The sequence below is a fragment of the Haliaeetus albicilla genome, chromosome 1 (assembly GCF_947461875.1).
Source record: "Haliaeetus albicilla chromosome 1, bHalAlb1.1, whole genome shotgun sequence".
Taxonomy (NCBI): Eukaryota; Metazoa; Chordata; class Aves; order Accipitriformes; family Accipitridae; genus Haliaeetus; species Haliaeetus albicilla.
Genome location: NC_091483.1, coordinates 73462752 through 73485473, shown reverse-complemented (window position 1 = coordinate 73485473; position 22722 = coordinate 73462752). Strand labels below are relative to the sequence as shown.

General features: G+C 39.1%; 1 protein-coding gene and 1 long non-coding RNA gene across 9 annotated transcripts in view; one reads left to right on the top strand and one right to left on the bottom strand.

Moving 5' to 3' along the window:
- Positions 1-9010, top strand: part of ACOX3 (acyl-CoA oxidase 3, pristanoyl) — a 38152-nt gene extending 29142 nt beyond the window's left edge. For 7 of the 8 annotated variants that reach the window (XM_069794502.1, XM_069794519.1, XM_069794529.1 and 4 more), the window contains 4 exons: positions 2633-2807; positions 3286-3353; positions 4044-4130; positions 7737-9010. In XM_069794502.1, the coding sequence (XP_069650603.1) occupies positions 2633-2807; positions 3286-3353; positions 4044-4130; positions 7737-7856 (450 nt within the window). In that variant the 3' untranslated portion in view covers positions 7857-9010. The other variant, XM_069794538.1, reaches the window with a different exon arrangement.
- A 2278-nt stretch (positions 9011-11288) lies between these two features.
- On the bottom strand, positions 11289-18067 carry LOC138686094 (uncharacterized). Its single transcript, XR_011325424.1, has 3 exons — positions 17850-18067; positions 17505-17610; positions 11289-11474 (listed from the first exon to the last, which is right to left on the bottom strand). It is a non-coding gene; the product is annotated as an uncharacterized lncRNA (long non-coding RNA).
- Positions 18068-22722: the final 4655 nt, after the last annotated feature.

The following is a 22722-nucleotide window of genomic DNA, read 5'->3' as shown; positions in this document are numbered from 1 at the left end:
TTATTCAGCTCACTTCTTTTATTTACTTATTTTCATCCAAGTTTGTCAGATCCTGTTAGTTTTATCTTCTTGTGTCATGAAGTACAATTTCCTCAAGCATAAAGCAGCAAGTCAAATAACTAATAAAATGTAATACCTGGCCATGTGCATTGTATTGAACATGGTAGCAGGAGGTCAGTTACCATCAGCAGAAGTTTTCCAGGATATATTTCCCTTCAGAAAAGTTGCAGGCACGTGCTGGGTGATGTCTGTAATTTTGATAGCAGAACTTCTGAAGACTAAATCTACTACTATTAAATCTACTGCAGCATCTGATTATTACATCTCCATCTGCGCATGTGGCCAAATACATACTGTAGGAAAGAATCTTGCTCTGGCAGGTAGGTAAACTAGATGACCTAATAGGTCTTTTCCATCTCTAATTTCTATAGTGCAAAGTACTCATGAAAGATACCAGACTGACAGCATTGGAACCTGAACAGGAAACATTGACAATCTACATATAGCAGAGCCGCTCTCTCACCAGAGAGCTTTAACAGCTAGGGATGGCTTAACTCCAAATTTCAGTGTATATCCCCAAGCTCCCCAAATTCTTCTGTTACCTCCATGAGGAAAACTGGCTCACATCCAAGGAAAGAACACTTGTCATTTGTCACTGAGGAGAGAGATCTGTTCCCTGAAGATGACCAGTGTCATTCATTTTATCTGCAAAGCTCATTAAAAAACATGCGGAAGGAATATAGAACTCTGCACCTAGAAAGAGCCAACATAGCTTCACCAGGGGATGGTCTGTGTGAAACCACTGGTAGAGTGGAGGAAATCTTTCCTGGTTTTACCCTAGAAGCAGCTTATTAGAGAAGTTCTTCAGAAACAAATTCAGAATGGGAATTGTCAGAAATTAAAGTCTGATTGCCTGTCAGTTGCCCAGCTCTTGGGAGGCTGGTGCTGTGGTCAGTGTGTTAGAATGGTTTGCTCAGAAATGTGAAGGTTCTCTTCTCTTTTACGTTCAAATGTGCTAAAATGTAAAGATACTTTAGCACACAACTGCTTTTGAGATGGGCACTGATGTACCTTAAGTCATTAGGTTTTCTTTTCTCCCTACAATGCATCTTCAGGACAGCGGGATTTTTTATTTTAAATGGCGTGCCTCAAAAACATCTGAAAATGATTTACAAGCTGTGCTTTAAAGATGTGTACATATTTGATTTAAAAGTCTGGGCATGAAGAAGCACTTTTCTGTTAGCCCAGTGGCTGACCAATATATACTTGTTCTTGCTATGGCAGATCTGGAAGAGATTCCTAACTCATCCCTAGGTTATTTTGGTTTGGGGATAGCTTGATAGAAGTAATACAGAAGTGCAAGCAAAGGCAAAGAAGGAAATAGAATTATAGGAGAGAAGAATAGGGAAGTAATTCTTAATGCTTCATTTGCAATGTTAAGACTTATTTCATTCTGACTAGGGAATTGACATTCGTATCTAAAAAAGTCCATCTAGTAAGGGGGAAGTCCTCCCTAAAGCTGCAGAGAATAGATGTGTATTTTGCAGTTCTTACTTATATCTGAGCTTGGACATAAGTATACCACTGAACAGCTATCAAGAGAGAAACAGTAATCTTTGGAATATGCATTTTTTAAATGCCACAGTGGATTTAAATGCAAGGATGAAGCAAATATTAAAAGGAAAAAAAGAAAAACTGATCAACTAATTCTAAAAAAAAAAAACCAAACTGAACAAATGGGCTAAAAACAAACACCAGTTTACAGCATTGCAACAAATCAGCCACGACAGCAATGGTTTCATATTCCCCTTCTGTTCACCAATTAGAATGTTGTCATTCAGTAGTCTATTTCATGGTATGACATATGCCATGATACAGCAAAGGCGAAGTATGTAAAAGTAGACAAGTGTTCCTATGTAAATACAATCTCTTAGGGTTTTATACTCCATATTAACAGTAACTGGTTACTTGCCTTTCTGATTGGATAGTTGGCAAGGATTAGTTGGATAGTTCTTTCAAAACGTATTGCAATCTATTGCAATCCATAAACAGAATCCACTCATGCTAACATGATCAGATTTTTTATTTTTTATTTGAAGGGACTGTAATAAGTTTTCAATAGGTTACTGAACCACTTTGAAGATCTTATCCTTTTTATAAAACTCTGTATAATATTAAATAAATGTAAACCTACCTTTCTCTTCTTAGAGTTATATGGGTTTATTGATGATCCTAAAGTCAGCAAACCTGATTTTGCATGGTCTTCTCTCTGATGTAGCTACTTGATCCCATAAAGTCTGGGTGCAACTGCCTAATAACACTGGTAGGCATCCAATCTCTGCTCCCTTTGGATTGGTATAAGAAAGTACGCAAACTGGAACACAGTGGAAAACTAGGACCTTATTTCTAAAAGGCATTTCATGAGGCATTTCATGACTAACCTTTGCAAAGACATTGAAGAAAGAGTTTTCTCCTAGAGTTTCTTCTTAGACTTTTTTTAATCTCAAACTAGATCAGCAGATCTAAATCAACAAATCTCCACTAACTTCACCAGGCCAATGCCATCTTGCACCAGCTAAGCATTGGTTCCTTGTATTTTGTTACTCAGTGTCCTTCTTTTCTGTTTCCTAAGGTGTACTACTGTCGATCATTAGCCATTGCTTTTATTGAACAAACAGTCTTACAAAGATATCATGCCTACACTCATGATCCCAACATACCATCTACTCTGCAGCCAGTGCTTAAGAATCTCAGTGCTCTGTATGGACTCTGGTCTTTAAGTAAACATCTAGCTGTGCTCTACCAAGGTGAGATCAGCTCCCTGAATATACTCTGCATGTCACTTTATTTTATAAAGTCCTAACTTGGCAGTGGGAGGGAATCCCAATTAGGATTTAGATTAGAGCATTTTCTTATTGCCTGTGTAATATAAAACAATCATTCTGGACAAAATTTTCCTGAGCAGGAATCTGGAGTGACAAATGAACCCAAAAGACTCTTAGCTCAGAAATAATGGAGGGCTCACAAGTTTTGCTGTGGTCCAGTGCTTGGGGGAGAGGATAGGGGATAGGCAGCAAGATGTGTACTGTAGCTTGTTAATGCGAAAGGTTCCAAACGTCTTAGATTAACGGTTTTGCATTCAAATTATTAATGAAAGACAGTCAGTCCAATTACACAGGGGCATCTATTTAGTCTCTTGAATACTGAGCTGATAAACTCCTTTGTAAAAGGATTGTATCAATACAATCTTAAGTGGTATAGGCTTCTTTGTGAATGTATTTGCAGGTGGCTATGCTTCAGGTGAACAAGCTGGTAGATTTATTCAGGATGCTATTCTGGAGCTCTGCTACAGGGTAAGCCTTCAATATTGTTTGTTGTGATTAAATAATAATATAGTATACAAATACTAAAAAAGAGATATATCAGTTATTCTGTACATCAAGGAGTAAATTAGCAAGATATTACATCAATAGTTTCTGAATAACTTTCTATAAAGTTTGGCAACTCATTGACCTTGCATCTAGTCCTAATTTATTTACAAAAAAATGAAAAACAATCAATCTTGCAAAATAACACTCCATCATTTGTGGCCTTGCAGTCTTCATTGGAAAGCCAGCAAAATACCACAGTCCAGTTCTGTTTATTTCATTATTGTGTTAGCTCATGAATTTTTTTTCTCAACACAAAAGCTTTTCGAACTGGATTATATTCTAAGCATGTAAGCAAAATTTCAAAGAAGAATCTGGACGTTATGTTTTTAAAGTTCAAAAATACCTGGTTTTACATATGTGAACAGTACCATCTTCGTTAAAATGTGTTTTAAAACCCATAAGCAAAGGAAGAAAACATTTAAAATACAGCCTCTTTAGACAATTACCCTGGGAGGAAAAAAAGCAAAATAAATTGAGACTCCTTATTGTGGATTTCTCTTAAGTAACCAGTAGCTGGTACTTTATGAGAATAATCTTCATGCTGCTCTGTAGTTCACAGGTAGCCATAGACAACTACAGAAGTTGCCAAATGTGTGTCTTGTTTTTACACAGTTGAAAGATGATGCAGTTGCCCTGGTTGATGTCTTTGCTCCTCCTGACTTCATTCTCAACTCTCCCATTGGTAAAGCTAGTGGAGAGGTAAGAAAACCCATTTTAAAGTTTGTAAGTTTAATCATTAAGAAGGGTATTGCCTGTAAATAGCCATAACATATTCAAGACACTTCACAGCTACAAGAGAAAAGGAAGATGCTTTTTCAGTGGAGAGTACCAGAGTTAAACTGATGCCATTAGAAAATGACGTTTTGCATTTATGGGAGATAGGCTTCAATGGGAAACTCATACAGTATTGCTCTCGTTTGCTCTTGTGGGCATCTGTGCTGCTGAACAAAACACAAAAAAAATATACCATCTCCTAAGATTCCTTAAGGACTAATATGTCTTTAGTATATCAGTTAATACCTTGGAGAGGTAGTAAGGTCTATTTCTTCTCTGCCTAGGACTTTTGCTGCCTTTATTGGTATTCATATTACACTCAGTTTGTGTGATGTGCATATAAATGGTGTAGAAATTATTTATTTCTTTTAATTCTTCATAAAATTATTATTTTACTAAGAGAAATGAAAATTTAAAACTTGTTCCAGTTAAAAATTATATCAGAAATTGTACAATTCTTTGAGAATTCTGTTTATCTAGTGGGAATTCTAGGATATGACAGAGTATCTTGTATTAACCAGTGCAAGGTACAGCATTACCCCAGGGAACTCAGTAATCTTAATACAGTCTTGAAGGATGCTGTTTTGTTAGCACCATCCTTGTTAAGGCTGAGAGACATTTTTTTGTATAGTTTAAATTACACAAAGCAAGCCTTGAATCAAGAGCATAAGATTGGCCATACCGGATCCAGTTCACAGAATACTCTGTAACTGACAGTGGCCAAGGAGAACACTGTACGAAACACATGAAATATCCAAGTGTTCTTTCCCTAGTGTCTCAACTGTTGGTACTTGCTGGTTTAAGAGGTACCTCATACCGTAGCTTGTATTTGTATCATTTGGTTTGATAGCCACACATGTATCTATCCTCCATTCATTTTTCCTATCCACTTTCAAATTCAGCTGTATTTTGGCTTCCATGACACTGTAATTTCCATAATTTAATTATGAGTATTGTGAAAAAATACTTCTCAATCCCAGTTCATATACATTTACTATCTTTGGGCGCCTTTGCTTTTCTTTGACAGGCCTTGTTTTCCTTCTCTGTATCTTTTCTGATTCTGCCATATCCTTTCTGAGGTGTTATAACCAGACCTCAACAGGATTCAGGATGTGGGTGCACCATGGATTGGGCTATACTACGTCATGGTCCCTCTTTGCTTTTTTTTTCCTTGACATATTTAAAGAGCTGTATGTCATTCCAAAGTCTCAGCAAACTAAAATTCTTGCTTACTGGCCAACCCTACTCAGCAGGGCCAAGCTGTGGGATAACTATTATGTAGAGACTAGTGTCACAGTACGGTAGTTTGGTTTGGTGTGGATAGACCCTGTAGAGAATCACTAGAGCCTGGGGAAACTGCCAGGAAGTTTGACAGGATTGCTGAGTCAAGTGTATTCAATGCTTTTCAATATTCTCTGTCTGTGTCTTCATGTCTAAAGTTGTCCATCGTTCCCATGGCGATCAAGCAATACAGAAGGCAGCCCAGATGTTTCTAACCAGACGCTGACCTAACAGAATGATTACTTTGGTAACACAGTCTCTACAAATAAAGGAGGAAGGGCTAGTTCTATATATCTAGCCATTTCAACAAGAGGACTGTAATCATCACTGGAAACTTTGTTTCCATGTCTGTAGATTTTTGAGGATTAAATTAATGAAAGAGGTCATGGGAGGGAAGCTCCAAAGGTAACTCTAAGACAAGGAACATCATTTGTAAGAATGTTAAGACTATCTGTATTGGCCAAAAGCCCATTTTCACCCATTATTCTGTCTCTAAGAGAAGCTATGAGCAGATGCTATAGGCAGGAACATAAAATACGGTGCAAGTACACACGTTCCTAGAATACTACCCCCTTTCTAGCAGTCAGCTGGAGATTTCTTATCAGCAGCTGTTAAAACTATCATGTAATGGATTTGGCTAGCTCTTAGCTCACACAAATACAGAATCCACAGAGTCTTATTAATATTAGAGATTAATATTAGGAATATAATATGTGAGACATGCGGATAGGACTCTAAACACTACTGACTTCCTCGTGTACTAAATATTTGGTAAGGTTTTGGTAAATTCATTGATTCATATTGAGAAAATAATTTCAAGCAGTGATATCCAACCCACGTTCTGCAGAATTCAGGAAGGTTTTTTGAACTGCCTCTAAGTCTGTGGTTTTCAACTTGTGTAAATATTTTCAACTGAAACTTGAAAAAGGCTGCCAATCCCTCATTCAAAGAAAATACTTAAAAAAGCTCCTTGTCTCCTGGCTGTCTATATTTAATTCTGTATTCATTGCTATCTTTGCAACTTCTGAAAAGCAATGCAAACATTTTAGTAAAAATTACAGCATGGTAAAGAATTGATTATCCAAGCATAACAAGAAAATGAATTTAATTCAGGATAACCTATGTTGTACTGCAGTGGAGTGCTTTGTGCCATGAGCCACAGATCATAATTGGAGCAGAAGAAAAGTTTCCAAATTTGTTATGGGCAGCTTTAAGCACTAAGTAAGAATTCAGACTCTCTTCAAAAGAAACTTTGATGGTGTGGGCATCATTTCCCCACAGAAGCTTTGACAATGTCAATGTCAGCTTAAGTATGGAAGTTATCACCACATTTATTTCAAGATTAATTAAAAATTGTTAGACAATATTAAATCAAACTTGTAATGGAATGAATACTTAACACCAGCCCACATAGTCAAGGGAAAAATATATTTAATATTAAATATATTCTATTTCAGTATCTATTTAAATTATCACAAATACATAGGGCTAAACCATCTTTTCATGTAGAAGAAAGGCTTTTCACTTTACATCACTGACTGCTTTTATACCACATTCATATTGTATTATACTGTACTCCAACTTACTGCTGAAAATACGGTCTTCCTTTCCTCATCTTTCTATAATGTTATTTAAAGTTTTAAGCTTCAGTTAATTATGAACTGCCAAATATTGCTAAAATTATACTTTCACAGAATTTACTTCCCATGTACTTTTTTTAACTGTTCCACATAAAATTGCAAATTGATGAAGATGGTGAACTAACAATCTGCTTATGAGAGAGGAATTTCTTATGCTCAGATTGAAGAGTTCATATCTGGGAGAGAAGTTATGTTACTTTCCGGAAATGTGTTGAAGTAAAGGTAAAAACAGACATGCACGAGTGCTTTCAGACACAGTCTTCAGGTTTGGACATAACAAAGATTAGCTTAATATAACCATGTGTCCAAATTTCTACCTTTGATAATACAACTCATTTTAAGTTGAAAACAAGAAATTATAAAGGTTACTGGTTTCCTGCTCTTATGCCAAGGATGGTCTAAACGATTTACACAGATATCTGATGTTTACAGTACTTTGAAATTTTGTGCTGTATCTTTGTGTTTATTCTTGCCTGTACATAATTATTCACATTTGTTATCTAGAAATTCGATCACAATCTCATTTCAACCAGTAAGTTAGATAATTTATCTTGCAGAAGTTTTCTTTATTTTCTGTATGAATTAATCCTTTCTTGTTATTATTTTGCAGTTATATAAAAATATGTGGGCAGAGATCCTTCAAGGCAGCAAAGCTCTGAACAGACCTTCATGGTGGGCAGAATTTTGTATTAATAAACCTGTTATAGGCAGGCTGAGGTCAAGATTGTAAACCAAACAACTTGTAAGAGGCTGGATGGGCCTGAGATGGATACCGTATTTCAAACATCAGGAGGAAATGAGACCATATGTCAAACACTGAAAATGAAAGAGATTTTCATAGAGAAGTTCCAAGTTTTAAAATAACTTTGAAATCAAGTCCAACTTGGTCTCAGGGATTGTTAACATAATAATGACAGGAGCAAGAGCAACACATCTGCCCACTATTCATATTTACTCAATTAAATACAAAAAAAATGAAGATTCATCATGATCACAGCTTTGCAAAGTTTCTATGAAAGAAATGTTCCAGTCTCTTGACTTTACTGTCGTATTACAGAAGTTAAATAATTAAAAAACATTTCCCACCAGGGATTATGAATAAACTGAACAAAAGCAAAATAAAAGAGAATTTGAAGAAAAAAGAAAAAAGACATCAAGAACACCAACAGTGATAAACCTGTATTAAGGGATGGGAATCATTTCCGACAGCCCCTTTGAAGTCTGTGAAGCTATTCTGATGTACTTCATATGCCTCTGTGTTAAACTACTTGATTGCTCTTTCAGTGCAGGAGAGGATTAGGATTTTAGATAATTTGTCTTTAAATTGTGTATAACTCTGTAGACAAAATTAATTGAAAACAACTTGTTTATACATCTTTTTAAAATAAATGTATGGTAATGCAAACTTGTAAGTCTTATATACGTTCTTGGTTATAACGTTTTCATTACTGCAAAACCAGTATACATTGACACGCATAGAAACTACATCTATGTTTTAGGTCAGAATATATTCAAATTATTATAAATAGGGTCTTACAAGAATATACAACAGTGGTAGGCATTATTGAACATATTAGGATATTTCTCCTTCAGCTATATTAACTATCAAATATTTTTATTCACAAATGGAAAAGACACCAACAGAGCTTTGAAAATTCAGAATATTTTATGTTTTAGATATGCTGTGAAAAACAAATTCATTTTTGCCTTCATTGTATCTATGAACTGAAGTACTATTAAAACCTAATTCCTGTTGCCTTTACTGTTGTGAGCAATTCTATCAAGCCGAAGAGATTATTTTTGTAAGTTAAAAAATTGAGTATTATTTATGGCTAATCAAGGATGGATTATGGTTTGGGCTATTAAATAAATGCGATTTCAATACTTGAGTGTTGAATTCTACTTGAGCAGAATCAGATCCTTGTCCTCGTGGGGTTTCATATTTTCATCTGTATTGCAGTGTCAATATATGAAAGTTTTTAAGTCTTTACAGACTGCCACAATGTTACCAAGTGGTTCTGTAGAGGCTTCTTTGATTCCATCTAAATCTGGCAGAGCTCAGGAAACATTTCATGGCTGGAGAATGTATTGAAAGGCCAGTGTTAAAAAGATTTCTCAGAGTACCTCAAGGTACGTTTATTTACTAAGCAGATGTTTTATTGAAGTATCTGTTTGTATTTTTAAGAGCAGTTTATCAGAGAATCTGAGGACTCCCAAGTGCGTCATAATGAAAGTACAATTTAGGACAGGCCAGAAAGAAGCTTTATTAACTATGATCATAGTGAGAGAACATTTGGAGAGCATCTCCCCTTCTGCTTCCCTGTTCTCAGCCAACTGATTGCAGAGACCCAACCATATATCCGTTTCAGAAAAAAGGAGGAAAGAGGTGAGGAAAAGCAATCATTTCAATGTTGACAAAGCCAGGTGTCAATCCCTGGAGGCATGGACTCCTTAGGTAGCTTGCTAACTGCCACAATTCTAAGGCATCAAACAGTAAATAACAATATGAAGAGATGGCTCTTGGTGGAGCCAGTGTTAGTGGCACACCCCATGTGATCTTAGCGCAGAAGTGGGAAGTTGGAAACAATCACACACTGGGTTTTAGTCAAAAGGAATGTTCTTTTAGGAAAGATAACTTCTTAGCCAGACCTCTTGATCTTAAATGCTAATAATTTTACCACCACAAGTTCAAGGTCAATTAAAGATGATCACCCTCAACACACTTCATTAAAAAAAATAACAAAAAAAAACCAAAACAAGAAAACAAACAGAAGCACCCAAATGCTGAAACTGTTGTTTATAGTCCCATTGGGGGAAAAAAAACCCAGTATAAATTATTTCTTTTCTTTGAACTGTTTTGCCTCTTTAATAATGCCCAATAGGTGCCATCATCCCATGGAAAAAGAATAGATCAATACAGCTAAATACCTATCGTTAGATATTATGAAGTCATGGGGTCTCGTGATTATCTTCATCTATTTTCTGTAGCAATCCAGCAAGTGCCTCCTGCTTGCATTTGTGCAGACCTGAAGAAGTAGGCAGAGCACATTATGCCCAATACCCAGTGTGAACACCAGGATCTCTGACACTGAAAAAGGCAAACGGGGAAGAGATGCCCTGCTACATAATATGCAGACAAGTAGCATTGATCTGTCACTCCGCATTCTGTACTATCAGTTGATCAGCAGCATTATTTCACTGTCTTAACACGTGTGCGACTTCACCATCACCTCTGAGCTCTTCGTAAGTGATAGGGTCTGTTTCTGCCTCCTTCCTCACAGCTGGGAAACAGAACTGTATATAAATCTTGCATATAAACTATAAGTCTATTTATGAGGCCTTTGTAGCCCAGAAGAAAAAAACAAGTGTTTGTTTGGCATGTAGCTTAAGCCACTTTCATCCAAAAAAAAAACCTCTGAGCAATCAGCTGTGTCACAGTAGAACAGAACTGAAGATGCAGTGGGCCCCAAAGATACCCACCAAACACATGACAGGATAAACAGACACCTCTGTAGAAATATATCCCTAAGCATTCCTGCTAATCTTATTTATTATGACTATTTAGTCAACATCCAAACTCCCTGATAAAAGCTGAGCCCCTCTGTGCTGATAAGGACTGTACAAACTGCCAGGAAAGTGTGCTGTTTGTTCTGAAAAGCTGCTAACTTCGACTAGAGCAAGCACTGCGGAGAGTGCATCAGCAAGAACATGATTATGGGCAGGCAAAATGGGATACTCTGTAAAATGTCACGATTATGGACACTAATATGAACTGTCACACAGCTTGCACTAAGGTTAGAGCTTCATGGGATCCTTGGATACCCACACAGTTAACAGCAGGATTTACGAGACCTGCACACCAAAGCTGAAATAAGTAAAACAGAGCAGGGGTACCATGAGGCCTTGGGGATTTACTCAGAATTTTCTAACACTACCCATCTCCGTGTAGTGAGGGGGGGGTGGCTGCTCACCAAGACTGTTTGCAAGCTCAGTGCAGGTGTTCAGCAGCTGTTGGGCTTCATATGCTGCCGGCAAAGGCGTTCTCCGTTGACTCTCACACCCAGTGCAACGCCGCGGCTCAGCGAAGGCAGGCTCATTCTGTATGGGGCAGAGCCACGCTGCAGTCAACATTATCAAAACTCTAGTATTTTCTGTATGAATATCTGGATAACCATTATTTAATCAGTTATGACCATGAGTTTCTGGCCTGTACGTTAAGCTGGACCTGTGTAATCAAATGACCAAAATACAATACCCTTTTCCTCTGAAGTCAACAGTAAGCCAAAGGTTCTAGAGGTCTTCCACATCCAGCTTGTCAGAGCAGCAGAAATTGTGTGAACTTGCAGAGCTGCAGCATGGAGGGAGAAAGATGTCATGAAATTTGGCATCCAATTATCTACCAAATCATAGGGCAATAATTCAACAACTACCACAGGATGTCATTATTATATGCAGTTTGTTCCTCTTTATAGAACATTAAATAAGAGAGGCCTCTGGCAGAACAGAAAAGTCATTTGCCTCCTGGTTCAGATGCCAAATAAAGTTGGACGTGTCATTTTAACTTGGTTGGGGAGCTGGGTCAAAGGCTGTCAAATAGGCTCATTCCAAAACAATTTGGCCATGGGAATCTGTCCTTTGAAGCCGTACATGAAGGCAGCTAAATCTGTCACCAGAAAGTTGAAGCCAAGTAGGCCTGAAAGAGCCCTAACCTACTGCTTCCCCTGTGCCCATGATGGCTTGTCTCCTGGATAGTGGCATTTTCTTTCTTTCTGCCTTTGTCAAACCATCAACCTGCCAAGGGCATTTCAAATTCGTTTCCTCTGTGATGTGATGTTTCTGCTGATGTGACTCAGTTAAAGCAAAAACTCTCTTTTCTATCAGAACAAAACCAAATTGTTCTTGTGCATTAGGACACTGAATGCACACACCTCCCTTGCTGATGTGGCAAGATAAATACATGAATATTTCATGTCACCTTTTATAGGAACGATGGTGTCAGGAGAAAGGCTTAGTGAGCCAGATGGAAGCCCTACCATCTTTACAGCTGCAGTTCTGTGGATACAGGTTTCCCAGCGGTGCTTGTTTTCTGCGGAGATAAGTAGACTCATACCCTGCCATTTCTGTCTGAAAGCCTCTTTCCCACTGTAATAAATGATTTATTATGCATCCTGCAGGGTAGCAAGTTTCTCCTCTGTTTGCCTTTATTCATGTATTTTCTTTACTGACTTAATGTGTTTTCAAACCTGAGTGGTGATTTAATGCTAGCACATGCTATCAGCATGACCGGTCTCTCTCTCAGATGCAACCATATGGACATCACGGAGGCCTCTGTTTCCTCCTGTAGCACTGTACCTCCACGGGCCTTAGCAATGTTTTGTTATTCCCAGTTCTCATTAGCCTGAGATCAGAGTAAGGTTCCAGATCGTTTTAGCTCGGTTCACTGGCCTAAGGAGCACCGTAAGCAAAGGGGAGCTCGCTGCATGAGACATCCATGTGATAGTATAATCTGAGACGGACAGATCCAGCCAAGGGAAGGTCAGATGTGATCACAGCAGGCTGCCCACAACACTGTCAGTGGGAACAGAAGCGTAAAGCTTCGCTCTTCTCCAAGCAAGTCAAGTCTCGGGTTTATCAAGTACAAGCAGACTGTTTCACATCCTTTCCTTTCAGAGGCAGAAAGAGAGATGAATGCAGCTTTTGCTGAGAGCAACAGTTCTGCTGACTACCTTGCCTTTTTCTTTCCCAAATTTTTGCAGTCTGGTTGCATTTGTTCAGCATTCCCACAGCATGACTCTCTGTTGAATAAACGCAGTTTCCATCAAGATTTTCTTCACTGTGTTTGTCAAAGAGTAGACCATCAAGTGTGTGGCTAGAACAATTCCCAGTGGATTTCCTGAAGCAAATTTTCACACTTTTTTTCATTTTTATTTGGGAACTATGGTCAACTGAGATTTGCAGAAGACTCCAAAGGCCCAGTGTCAGGGTGAATAGCCCCCTTCACCTGCCCATGTTCTTCCATCCTCCTGCAGAGTGCCCTCCCCAACTCATTTCACCTGTTCGTCATCTTCTCTGTACTCATAGCTTTGCCAAAAACTCATTTTTGCCAAATCATAAAATATCCATTGTTATTCCTCTTTTTATGCAAAGAATATTTTTAAATTCTTTGATAGAGAAAATGCCTCAATTCATAATGACAATTTCGTTTAGAAGGGGAATTGCTTGCTACGTACGTGCCCCGGAGAGATCACCGGGAGTTGGAAAACAGCCCGTGGAAGGACCAACATAGTTTGGTCAGACCTGGGACTGTGATAGAGACATGCCTTATGCTTTCAACAGGTGATCTGTGGGCCAGGACACCTTCTAAAGCATCCAGAGAAAAGCAACTCTCCTGCCAGTACACCATACAGCATATACTGCTATATATGGCCCTACCACCTCCACGAAGTCTTTTGGGGCAGCCAGTACACAAGCAATGGACAACTATTGCCTGAGAACGAAACCTCTTTTAACAGTGTAATACGTTATTTTTTTAAAATGTGAGAATCAAAGCAAGAATCTATACACAGACATCATTTCCTATAGCAAACATATGAGCTGTGATGATAAAATTGTTTATATTGCAGCAAAATAAATACTCAACAAGTAGTTCTGCACTTTATTTACGTGCTTTTGTCACCAGGATGTGACGAAATGCTTTCCAGTCCCTCAGTAACCCAGGAGAATGTTAAGCAACACGTGCTATGGTGAACACTTTAAAATCAGAAGACACATATAACTGGCAAGAAGATTGTGAAGGCTTGACTAGGAAGAGTTGACTGGCCTATTCATACTCCTTTCTGTTATATGTAAGAGTATCAAAGAAATTCCACCAGAATAGAGTTTGCTGGATATTCTAGCAAAATTTTAGAATGACAGAGAGGTGGTGAACATGATTCTATCACAAGCAAAATAATGGAAAATCTGAAGGAGGGTTCAACTATTAAAGTAATTAGCATATAGTAATACAATAAATAGCAATCAGAAATTTTATAGAAAATAGACTTTGTCAGACAAACCTGATTTCATTCTTGGAGGAGTTCCCAGGTATTCTCAAACTCAAATATGTCACAAATTTGTGTGACACGCAATGTACGCATTTACCTCTAAGACACCATAGCGAGTGTTACATGACACTGTGAGTAAAAAATAAGCATTCTATCGATCAGTAAAACATGCTTTAATGGGATTAGGAACTTCCTGACTGACAAGATCTCGAAAAGCCGTCAGTGGAGAAATCATTGTGTGTGCTTTAGGGATGTTGTTAAGGATAATCCTAGAAATGCCACTGCTTATTATTTTCCTTGGCAAGCTTGAAAGTTATATTAAAATGTGCAGAATCAGTGGACTGGTAAATAAAGGTGAAAACAGACTTGACATACAGCATAGTCTGAAATGCTTAATAAGTTTAAACTAGCCTGGTTTTGCTGACCCAAGTATGCAACAGCTCCTTCAAATATACAGGGATAAAGAGAGATTTGGCCATTCTAGGTCAGACGGAGCTGAGACAAGGTGAATGCTTTCCTCTCCAGACTGGCTGATTGCTCTTATCAACAACTGACCTGCATTGATGTATTTGGGAGAGAATGATGTGGTGTACAATTTTTTAAAAGGTTACAGGAGTGTCACAGGAGGAGTAAGAAAGCGTGTGATCCTTACAACCTTGACATGATCAGAGAATGGTTTCTTTTCCGGCCCTAGTTGTAAAAAAGCCACATCCAAAGTTAGACCCATAAAAAGGCAGGCCTGCCTGGCAAATGGAAACTGTGTTGTGGAGGGTGAAAATTTCTACAAGTAATTCTGTCTCTGTGCTCTCGGAAACTGAGTGCCAGACTACAGCTTCCTCAGGGCACAAACCAGCAAAGGATGCAAAAAAGAGCAACAGTATTGACTTCAAAGCTGGAAATAAGTGTGGTACAACAGGAAACTGGACAAATTCAATGTTTAGCATATCAAAGAGGAGCTTAAAATACGATGTGATTACAGTATTATTGGCTTGTCCAAAGGTGGAAGAAAAAAGTTGAATGTCAAAACAAATCTAATTTGTGTCCAATCACTAGGGAGAGATTTAAGGAAATGGTTTACTTTGAAGGAAAGTGTGTGCATATACACACATTATTTGGGATGACCGAACAATGGTCTATGGTTTTGTTATATGCTCTGTACCAAGATCCTTTAAATCTCCTTTTCAGAACAGCTTGTGCCATTTGAACTGCCCTCCAAAAAAGTACTTCTTTGAGTGTCATTAAATAATGATTTTTTTTAAGCCCACACAAACACTTGGCTTCTTCCATCTAGTTTATCGATGATGAATGTTTGTGAAGTCCAGAATGGAGCACTGGCCGTGTTTCACTGATATGATGGAGGAGCCAGGAAAAACATATCTCCTGGGGAGTATTCCCAGTTGTAAATTTATTTTTGACACATATAGGGTGGAATTGGGTTTCTGTGCTTGTTTTGATCTCTTTACAAATTCTTATTAAAAGAATGTCTTCCAGCTCCACAGAAACTGCATATCCTGTTCCAGTCCTAAAGCTGTGGATAAGTCCCACAGCTAGAAGCACAGGGCAGTGGGAGCACAATTTTCACAAACTGTTTCTGTAGAAAAACTACCTTTCTCACCCGAGGGAGGGTACCACCACCCACCATCCGATCTTTGACAAGATCATAAAAAGGAAGAAACACACCAGTGCCTAAGACACTGAGCAACTGACAGCCCCATTCTTCGCTCAACACACAAATATTCGTGCGGCTGAGCTATGCTCTACAGCAGATGAAAACCATATTTTTTTTTTTTCACAGCGGTCAGTTGCGCTGAGTGTTGTTCATCCAAGGCACAGCCCATCGGCACGGATCCAGCCAGAGCCACTCTTTGGTCTCGCTGGTGGGCTCTGTTCCAGGGTGGCCCCACCACTGTCACCAGGTCTTTTGGAGGTGGTGCAGGGCTGCCCTGCTGGACTCGACTCGAGAGGGAGACATCCACTCTTAGCCTGCATAGTCCATCGTGGTTATAGTGAGAGCGTGCGTTCAGGGAATTTCCCTCTATGTTTTTGGCTCACTTTTTGTTTTGGGTTTCATTTGGGGTTTTTTGATGGGGAGGGTGAATGAAAGACAATTTTACCTTTCTATCTACCAGGTTGTCTGTTTTGACAAGCAAGGAATTAGGCACAGCATTCCTTAGCCATGTTACGGTCTCTCCTCCTCAGTGACAGTTTTTCTGGTGTCTCCTCATTATACTTCAGCTGTGAGGCCAGTTCCACAGCAAAAGTTGGAGCATTTGCAGTTTTATTTCTGTTGCCAGGCTCCCTTTTCATTGTGGGAGGATTCCATGTGCAACCAGAGGATGATTTTCCTCTGTGTTAAGAAATTGTCCTGGCACTAAACTGTTTGAGTCATCTTTCTGTTTGCTTGACTTCTCCCATAATAATATTATCCAAAACTTGATTCACCAGCTAATCTCACAAAACAGGATTTTAGATGTTTAAGACAAAAAAAATCTTTTCTTGTTTTTTTCATTTTGACCTAAGAAAGCTCAGAGTTGAAAGAGTCATGCTGTATTTTGCTTCAGTTGAGGCTAGAGAGCAAAGACTTCTACAGAAAGATACATTCCTTAGATGTTCAATTTGCGACATGATCGATTATGGTTTGTCTTATTTGGGAGGAACATGGTAGTAGCATCATCATTAGTAGTGAGGTGTGTCTTACCACTTCTCAGAACCATCATGTTACCTCTGAATAACCAGAATGATTCTCTCATATGTATAAAAATTCCCATTCAGGGATGCAACAGTAGTTCAAGAAAAACAATTAAAAGGTCCTGTACAGACTCATTCATAGATGTTCCTGCATCATAAGAGTTGAGGTGACTCAAGATGTCATCTGGTCAAATGCTGTTCTTCAAGAAACTATTAACTATATCTGTGTTAGTCCTTAAATCTGACACTTTCTTGAATATAGATTCAATGTTAAATTGTAATTAATGTACTGGAACAGGCAGGCATGGCTGTTATTCTAGAAATCTAGTATTTTTTCATCACATTTTTGTAGATTCTTGGTGGAGAGAGGAGAGGGCTTACTGTAATGCATGAGAGGTGAAATCACAGACCAGGATCCCACCACCCTAAGCGCTGTACAAAGCTCTCACAAATATATCTCCAAAACCTTGCAATTCAAATAGAAGACAAGAAATAATGTACTAAGAACAAATTAATATGTCAGTACTGGATAGCACTATGTGCAGCAAGCTCAATGTTCCAGTTGCCATTTTTAGCCAAATTTTTTATAAACATGGTGTCAGGGGAGCTTAAGGGTGAGATGTAAAAGAATCAAATGGAAAACTTACCTGGAAATCTTCTGAGAGCTTCTTAATTTGGAAAGGAAGCTTGTGAGAAAATAGGTAGCCAGCGCTTGGCATCAAGGATGGCATCATGGAGGCTGGAGTAAATATCCTATCAGTGAATGAAAGATTTCAGAATTAGGATTAGGCTATGATGAGTCTTGAGAGTAAAGACCAAGAACTTACACTTAATCTAATATAGCAGACAGTGGAAAGACACAGAAAGCAAGGGACAGTGCCAAAGTCCTGTGCTAAGAGAAAGTACAAATAATCTCTTGTATTTGGCATGGAAATGATAAGGACAGCGGTGCATTTGCCAAGGACAGAGAAAAGGAAATAATGGGTACATACTTTTATGAGTAAGTTTTACTGTATGAGAGAGAGGGAAGTCAATAGTTTTTGCAGAAAACTCGAAGGAGTTTTAAAATTTAGAGATAGCTTGGCCATAAGGACCAGACTGACTGACAGTAAGTTTTCAGCCACAGTGGAAGTCTCTCCTTAAACCGCTACTTTAAGTAATTACATCTGTTGCAATTTTTGTTCAGTTATTTTTTGCTTCCATATGTATCTAGGCAACACCTGGAATAATATTATTCTCTAACAACTTCTAAAATCCAGTGGTTCATTACAACATGTTGCAACATTTTCATTTTAAAGATACAGATTTCATACGCGCACACACACAGAGGCATGGACACATACTTATTTACAAAACTCAATCTATGCATGTGTGTACAAATAAACAAAATGTGTGCAAAAATAAAAATTTTTTAAGCAGGCTTAGTCAAATAGTTTTCCTTCTAGTTGTTACTTCTTTTCGTCAGAATTCAGCCAGAAATGAATGTGTAAAGCTAGGGATGTATGTATATTTTTTTAACTTGGAGTCTTAACACTACCACAGTAATCAACTCCTTATGAAAGCATTATGAATGGCAAAGAGATAGTAACGAAATATTTGTGATATGGCATATTAATTAGAATTATAATGAAGGTTCATAGGATCATTATCTCAAGGGTTACACTGTAAAATGTGCGAGAGAGAATTCTCTTATTACATTCAAAAACTGCAGCAGAACTGTGAGCATATTTTACATTTTAAGTTTATGAAAAAAATGGATAATCTCATTTGTCTAATGAAGTTGCAGTTATATTTTTGAGTAATAAAGTCACGTAGGGGAATTACTATTACTTTACCAAATGCATCCTACAGAAGATATTATCATTTTAATTACCTCAAGATGTTTAGAGCTATATCCTTTTAATTAAAAATCAGAGGACCTAATAGCAGTGGTATGCCTAAATAGCCCAGGGAAATCGTTTGTTGATTTGTGGTTGCTATGAGAATATTCAGAACTATAGATTGTATGTGGATTAACATACAGCTATGTAAACTATAAATGCTTTGAAAAGCTTGAAGGTTTAATGCAAACTACATTTCAGTGCATACACCCTCTCTAATTACTTAAGCAATGTATTTTAAGTGATTACATTGTACTACTTCCACACTTCAAAAGCAAATTCTGTCTAAAGCCCTTCCTTATGAATTTCCATACACAGTGCACCTATACAAACTCTGCCATGTCTCATGCAGGTTACAGGGCACGTGTATGGCAAAGCAAGCCAGTCAACGCTTAAACCACACCAAAAAAAAACCCCACCACTGTGTAGTCTATAGTAAGCAGCGGCCCCTGAGCCAAAGGTTTTCAGTTTATGGAGGGTCCAGGGACTTTAAGAAGCGAGCAGCCCCCCGGGCAGAGGAACCTGCCTGCCCAGCACCAGGGGTGTGCGTGGGAACCCAGGGCCAGAAGACCCAGGACAACAGTAACAGCAGTACTTTGTTACCCTCTAGCTGAGCCGTAGCGTACGGACAGGCCACATTCGCGCATCATCTGCTGGTCTAACAGTCCGGGAGATGTCGTGTTTCTTTGTCCTCAAACTTCATGAACTATGTGAGTGATGGGGTGTAAAACTGGTTAAATCTGGCAAAGATCACAGGTAGGGGTTAAAGCTGAGCAGCAACGGTGTGCGTTTCGGAAGGGACACAAGGGGAACACTAAGAAGACAAGCTGTGGTTTTCCTCCTAGCAGCAAGTGTAAAGCATAAGGCATGGCCTGAACCCAGCGCCTCTGGCCATGTGGTTTGACAGCACCCGCCCAGCACCAGCCGTCCGGACAAGAGGAGGATCTGTGGAGGCTCAGGCTGGAACAGCTGCACATCACTCCAGAAACACAGCTTACCAGATGTTACCAAACTACCAAAGCAGCCTGTGATTCAAGAGGAGGACTTCCGACGAAAGCAGAAGCAGAGTGTATGCGAAAAACCTTTTTATCTGTGCTACAGTGTGATCAGAAGCAGATTTATAATTGCATTAAATTGTTTACACAGCAAAGTAACAACTGACACAGCAGTCTTCTCCTCCCACTTGTCAAATTCCATTTTATTTTTGGCTACTTCAACATTTTGGTTACTTTGGTAAAATACATTTTACCATATTGCTTTACTGCCTTCCTTGATCTGCCTCATGATTTAAAGATACTGTGAAAAGATTAAAGTCTGAAATAAGGATAAATTGGCATGGGTACCATTACACCTTCCTCAACAGTGAAAAAACCAGGGATTTATAGACAGAGTTTACCCCTTTCAGGGGGGCCTGCTAAACACAGGAAGAAAGCTCTGTTTAAGAGCTGCCACTTTGCAAAACTAAGTAATGCCCTCCAAGGATATAACACCAGTGGCTCTTTATGATGAAGCAAAGTTCTGCCTTGCCTATCACCTCTCCTAAAAATATTCCTATCTCCAGGAAACAACATCTCAGAAACCACCATCCATCTGTTGCCATTTTTGTCTCAGTAGAAGAGCCAGAAGACAGCCATGAAGGCTGAAAAGCTAGATTTCTGATTTGTGTGCAATTTTGGTCTAATTTGAACAATTACTGTGGGTTTGTTTCTTTTTTAATTTCCCACAAACAACTCCTCAGAAAATCAGTGGCAGAAACACTGCTACATGGTCTTCCAGAAACTACATTCCAGAATCCTCCTACTCCTTTGAAACTGGCCTACTGTTGTGTCACAAGATCTCAAAAGTTTTACCTCTGGGTAAAATGCGGACATGAGAGAACTTTGCTCAGCCCTTCTCTTGTCTCTTCCCTTCACCATCTGCATACCCCCACCTTTCTATAAGCTTACTTTCCTGTCCTACAGCAAAGTAGAGGACAGAGTTGCAACCATCATTGCTGTCAGTGCACCGTACCGGTGGGCCACCAGCTCATGCAGCTTGGCTCTAGTCTTTCTTTCAGCCAGGTTTCTTCTGCAGTAACCTTAGTCCACCCTGTCACACCCCCCTCCAACCCTTTAAATTCCCAGCACGAGGCATCTGTATACAAAGTCATGTAATGAGGTGGCCCCTTGGGAACCTTATGCCTCAGATCAGGTGCCAGATACACATCCATGAGCCTGCCTGGTCACAGGAGGCCAAGACATACTGGCTCACGCGATGGTGAAAGGAATGCACGGGGGTCGTAGATTTGCAGTGCTGCACCGAGGGTGTCTGAGACGCATGTACCAGGATGGGGGGGCTCTCTGAACTAGTGTGTCACCCTGGTTTCCTGCACTTGACTTGTATTCTGTCTCAGGAGTTCTCACATCCGACCTATATGGAAAGGAAAAGCAAGAAATTCAGTCACTGTAGGGTTAACCGAGCTACACAGATGCTACAAAACCATTGGGATGCAGGGAGCCATGGCTCTTCAGCTACCAGCAAAGAGTCTTGAGCATGTGACAGCAAGTACAAGCACTCAATGTCTTGCCTTGCTTTATTTCCCATCAAAACAAGTCCTCTCTTCAACCTGATGTGACCCTCTCAACCCCTCCCTCTCTGCCACCAAGCCAAGCCCAGGATGCCCACAGCTCCCCTCTCGTCCCACAGCACTCTACCCATTTCCCCTATTCCCTCCTACTCCCCTACGTCCTAATTCTCCTCGCCATAAACATTCATGTACGGCATTCACTCTGTTCTTGTGTCACTCTGAGTGCCACTATAGTTTTTGACACAGTCAAATTAACATACTGGAAATCCTTCTTTGACTCAAGTGCATTTATAGCCAGAGGCTCCTTTTCTTTCTTTCCTGGCTCTGGGGTTTTGCCAGTGGAACAACATACATTGACGCAGGCGTGGCATTGGTAGGACTTCTGCTCATGTCCCCTAAAGCCAGCAGGTATGAAGTGGCCCGTGATCTTCTCAACTATTCAGCATGTTAGCATTAAGCTGTCTGTAGCTTAACTCTTTGCTGGGAACTGTGTTTGATATAGCTTCCCCAAAGAGCCAGAGAGAACAGTAGCATCATCCTGTACACATAAGTAAATAATAAAAGGCAATCCATGAAGAAGCTATTGCCATTTTTCTTTCTCCTTCCACCCACTGCAAGTAGCTAACCAAGGAAGGATCTCCTAAATGTCCCTCTGTGAGTACTGAGCAACCCTTATCATATTACAGATCTTCCTCATATTAGGAGCTCTACACGCACATTGAGCTGAAATTATGTACTCACGTTTGAAAAATTTAACCACTCACAAGTCAGACATCTGTACCGAATGGCAATAGAAGCATAACCATCACAAGAGGGTTTTTTCAGCATCTTAAAGGAGCTGATGACTTGGGCTAAGAGTATATAAATTGATAGTTTCTATGGCAAGAAGTTTTTTTGTCCAAGATAAAGGTCAAGCACATCTGGAAGACATAATAGCTGCGTCCTATAGAGACTACATCAACTATCTTGCTGCCAAAATCTACTATGAACAGGCACAAAGGGCCAATCTGCTGATTTTCCCAGCTGTCACTGGTTTATTTAAGGGGCTAAGTCAGTTTTCAATTATTGTTCTGTTAAGAAAAAATGAAATCTATTGTGTAAGCTCTGTGCCAAATTACCATTGCCACATGCTACATTTCCTTGAATTTTGAAAAGCTTTATTTTCTGTTGTCCTATTTATCTCTTTGGACTGTACATAATTATTAAATGGTCCCTAAAATCTTTTAGCCATTTCACACAAGACAAACATATTTCCTTGAAATAGTTACAGCAAGAAATCTGCTTTAAGTGCGACAACCATTTGCTGTCCCAATCTAAACTGTCCAATATACCTTTTAAAAATGCCAGTATTCATTCTGGCTTTATTTTTAGAGTGCTAAACTAACTCACTGTAATCACATTACTCAAAACTGCATGGCA